The following is a 4,483-nucleotide window of genomic DNA, read 5'->3' on the forward strand; positions in this document are numbered from 1 at the left end:
ATATATATATATATATATCGTCTCACTGAGTGTCAGCGTGTGAATGTCACTCTGCAGGTAACTACTGGTGACTTGAATCTGATTTTTGTGCAGCCTGGTGAGATCACTGAGCAATGACGAGGCGCGCCCATTTCAGCTGCTCAAACAGCCGAACTGCTGCTGCTCTGGATCGTTTCCTGCTGCATGCTGGGAGACCTGCTGAAGCGGCGCTGCAGAGATAAGCACAGCCTCACTCTGCTTCAGTGAGCTACAAGTGTTGTTGCTAAACTGAGGTATCGAAACCAGACGTGTTCATAATGGCTCTTTTTGATGCTGCAGCCATGTTACATATTACACAAGTGTTATTGCTACTCTTGTTTTAACAAGGAAACAGCAAAAATAAGTGTTTTAATCATCAACCCTGTGATAGAAGTTGAGTAGTCTCAGATTGTAAGTTATAAAAACACACAAAATAAAACGAAATGAAACGCTGAAACAAACTCACAGCACTCGTCGTTGACGACACACTTCTCGGTCTCCTCGGTGTTGAGCTGGCAGAGCGAGCCGTCCTCGGGGTACTGTTTGACGTATCGCTCTCTGGACCTCATTCCCATCCCGCAGGAAACACTGCAGGCGGACCAGCTGATCCACTCTGACATCATGCATGTTGAAGTCTCTGTCCACCAGGACAAGAAAGAGATACCATTAGCAGGACATCTTAGAATATGTTTTATTTTATTGTTACTGTGGGTCTTTGCCAGGGGCGGAGCCAGTGGGGTGACCAGGGCGGCACCAGATCGGCCACCCCTGGTGCCACCCATGAAATGATTTACAAGTGGGGTGGGGTTTTCATGTGGCATTTTAAATATGGGCATTTAATGAGAATGAGAAATGAGAATTTCTTTTTACTAGCTAGGTTAGCTTTCAGAATGTCATGGGGAGTGCTCTTGGCTATAACCAAACCAAAATTCAGCTCAGTTTTTCTAAAAATGGCGGAGTTGTAGCCGTTTGAAATGAGTTTTGGCAGCCATCTTGGATTTTATAACTTTCAGCAGTGTGTTTAAAAAAATGGCAAAATTATAGCTCTTTGTGAAATTAGCATTAGCGTTAGCAGTTATCTTAGTTAACATTAACACTCAGCATGTTTTGATCATTATTAGCTATGATCCCACGTAAAATTTTAGCTCAATATTTCTTAAAACAGCCGTTTGAAGTTAGCTGTGGAGGCCTTCTTGAATTTTTCAAACCCAGAGTAGTTTTATTATTTTGTACTGTAGGTGCTCCTCTACAAAACACCTTAACAACCCTTGCACCACCCCAAGCAAAAATGTCTAGCTCCGCCCATGACCTTTGCATGTTTTAGGTGTGAAACAGCACAAAAATGAGAAACTATCTGGATCTAAGTAGCCGTGTTTTCATTGCAAATGTGCGCAAAACTTTGTCGATATTTTGTTAATATCGAAAAAACACAGTTTCGCAATTGCTGTGTTTCCATTGAGTAAGAAATGCTATTAAAGTCACGCATGAATTCGTTTGTTCTCGCGATGTCATAACAAACATGGCGGCGATGGATGTAAACACATAGCATTTTGCTACCATGGCACTAGCGCTCATCATCAGAGGAGACGTCGGCGTCTTATCCAGGCTTTCGAGCGACAAGCCCCTTATCCTTGGGAGAGGCTACGTATGCTGTGTTTTTGGGAAATTTTAGTCAGTGATTTTTTTTTACAACTTTAGGGATTTTACTACTACTTTTACTTCCTGTTGTCTTCTTCTTCATCATCTTTTTCGCCACTAGAAACATCCGGTTGTTGATCATGTCACTCCCGTGATGTGAAAAAGTGTTTCCATTGCAGTTTTGCGAAAAACACCGATTTTGATACGACCGAAAAACCACCTTATCCATTTTGTTGAAAAATGCAAGTTTTTTCGAAATTGACATGTTTTCATTAAGCAAATTTATATTTGAAATTCTAATTTGCGCATTTTCATGGTCAATGGAAACTCAGCTGTGTTAGGGCCAGCTATAAAAACTGTATGTGAATGTGTTGGCAGTAATTTTGAAAAACACTGCACAAGGAGTAACACCTGAAATCTTGCCTAGGCCCCTAAATTGTCTAGGGCCGGCCCTGCTATTTGTTCCCAGAAGAGGAAAACAGTTTCAGGCATGTTAATTCCATTTTCTTTTCTTTAAAAAAAAAAAAAACACGGGGAAACAACAGAACATGAACTATTTCTGCTCAAAAACAGACACTCTGCTGTTGCCACCCAGGATCAAACCAGGGATCTTTAGATCTTCAGTCTAACGTTCTCCCAGCTGAGATTTTCCAGCCTTCAAAGGTCACATTAGTGTTCCTGGTGACAGATAATGCAGACGGCGCCGTTCACACCCCTGTCCTCTGGTTAAAGGTCGTTGTCCCTCCACTCTAAACCCGACTTCTCTTCTTGGACGCTTACAGTTCAGCTTCACTCAGCTCAAAGTTCAAAGAGTTATTTTCAAACAGCTTTCCCCTCAGAAAACGCTTCCAACTCCCTTTTTAACAAGGAGAGTAGCCTGAGGGACGGTCCTACTCACAGCAGGGCCCCGAGGGAGCCCAAGTCAATACATATGACCTCAGAGTGGATCAGGTGAAAAGTGAACTGCAGCTGCTCTTAACAAGGCTCCACTTCGCCTTATTTTATCACCATTAGCCAGCACGCCGTTCAAGACGTCCTTGTTATTCCTTTACAGGGAGACGTTCAAAACTAACTGCCTTTTACCAGCGCTTGCTTCACTGGAGAGCAGAGGCACATATCGTATCAAAAAGGGAGAACAAGGAGTCTGTCAGGAAAACAACAATTATTCCAGAGCAGACCTTGTATATTGGAAATTCTCCTCCGTAATGATCAATGAACTCTGACAAACAGAAATGGATCTTTCTTTGACAAACAGCGCTCGACTGCCGACCGTAAACTTCCAACAAACTGAGAACGATGTTGCTCACCAGCTGCAGCCTAATAAAGCAGAACTAAGTGAATCATTAATAAAAGAAGCAGGTATCTGCAGCTCCGAGGGGGCTCCAGAGAGCCAAAGTGTTTCCCAGGAATATTAATCACCCTCAGCATGGCTGCTCCCCATCCTGCCCCGGTGTGAACCCCACAATTATCAATCTCCCACCGCACGCTAACGGAGCGCTAAATGAAAACAAAAGAGAGGTGCTCTGGGATAAAAAGCTATCTGTGTTGCTGTCTGCTAATCGATAAGAGGAGTAGTGGAGGGTGGCCATGTGTGAGTGTGTGTGTGTCTGTGTGAGTGTGTGTCTGCTGGAAGACATCCTGGGAGTGAAGAAAGAGCAGAGATGAGGGAGGAAGATGATGCCTCTTAGCATTTTCTTCCAAACTGACATCTTCTCTGAAAATTGAACAAAAGCAAACTTGCGGCGTTTTTTGTGTTTGTGTGTTTGTTTGTGTCAGGGCTGACTGACTGCGCGCAGTAAAAGAGCATCTGAGTCCAAAACTAAAAAAGAACTTTTCTCACTTTGACGGAGCAGAAGTGAAGCATTGAAGCTAATTTGCAGAAACAAAAAGTCCTGAGTTGAAATATTTCCAGTGATCTGTGAATCTCAGTTAATAAATAAGTTGTGCCTCAGGCTCCTCGCTTTGTAAATCCTAATTATGCTTCTGAAAACATTACACAATTTGTTCCTATAAGCTTTGACATGACAATGAAAGAGTGGCGTGTTGATATAATTTAGTCAAAGAGAACACAATCAAATCCTGATTAAAGCAGAAGACAGCTCCGTTAATCCATGTAATCTTGTGGAGTAATTAGAGAACAAAGTTTTCTCTGTGTAATTTAGGATTTGGTGCATTTGATGCAACATAATCATCAGTTTCCGACGTGTGTGTCTCTCTGTGTTTCGTTGAATCACGTTAAGCTTTCAGAGTTTGATCTAAAGCTGCAGATTCTTCCTGTTTTATCTTCCTCTACAAACACTGGAATCCTTCAATCCAGTCACTTCACATGTTGTTGGTTTCAGCTGAATTTAGGCTCTCAGAGTGGCTGAGTTGTGTTTTGTTGTCCTGATGAGACGAATGCCTGAACTTTCTGAACATCTGCTCCAGTTTGTTGAGCGAAGCGTCATGTGACCACCTGCTGCGTCAGATCTCATGACGGATCCTCTGGTGCCTTTACTGTCGATTATATCCTTCATTTATTTATAAAAACAGTCATTCAGAAGCCTCCTGTCTCTTGTGTTTAGATGTGTAAAATCTAGACATTGTGTATTTTTTCCTGTGAAGCAGAGAACTGATCTTTGTGCATTTTTTAAGCAACGTGGTTCATTCTGCAATCCAACTTCATGTTCAATCTGGTTTAATCAACAGATTATTTTGCAGCAATTTAAAGAGTAACTTACCCCAAAATTAACTTTTTTAGCTGATAAACTGTCTAGAATGTGTCTAAAATGTTATATAGTTCTGTTTCTGTGCTAATTTTGATGTTTTTGTGCGTATTTATTCAAAT

At 41.8% G+C, this 4,483-nt stretch overlaps 1 protein-coding gene across 1 annotated transcript in view; it reads right to left on the bottom strand.

The window, feature by feature from the left end:
* LOC106520204 (spondin-1) overlaps positions 1-4,483 on the bottom strand; it is a gene marked incomplete in the record, with an annotated part of 93,851 nt that overhangs the window by 6,536 nt on the left and 82,832 nt on the right. The window contains 1 exon segment of the mRNA XM_014012167.1: positions 485-655. Within this exon segment, the coding sequence (XP_013867621.1) occupies positions 485-655 (171 nt within the window).

The sequence above is a fragment of the Austrofundulus limnaeus genome, unplaced genomic scaffold (genome assembly GCF_001266775.1).
Source record: "Austrofundulus limnaeus strain Quisiro unplaced genomic scaffold, Austrofundulus_limnaeus-1.0 Scaffold89, whole genome shotgun sequence".
In the NCBI taxonomy this organism is placed as follows: domain Eukaryota; kingdom Metazoa; phylum Chordata; class Actinopteri; order Cyprinodontiformes; family Rivulidae; genus Austrofundulus; species Austrofundulus limnaeus.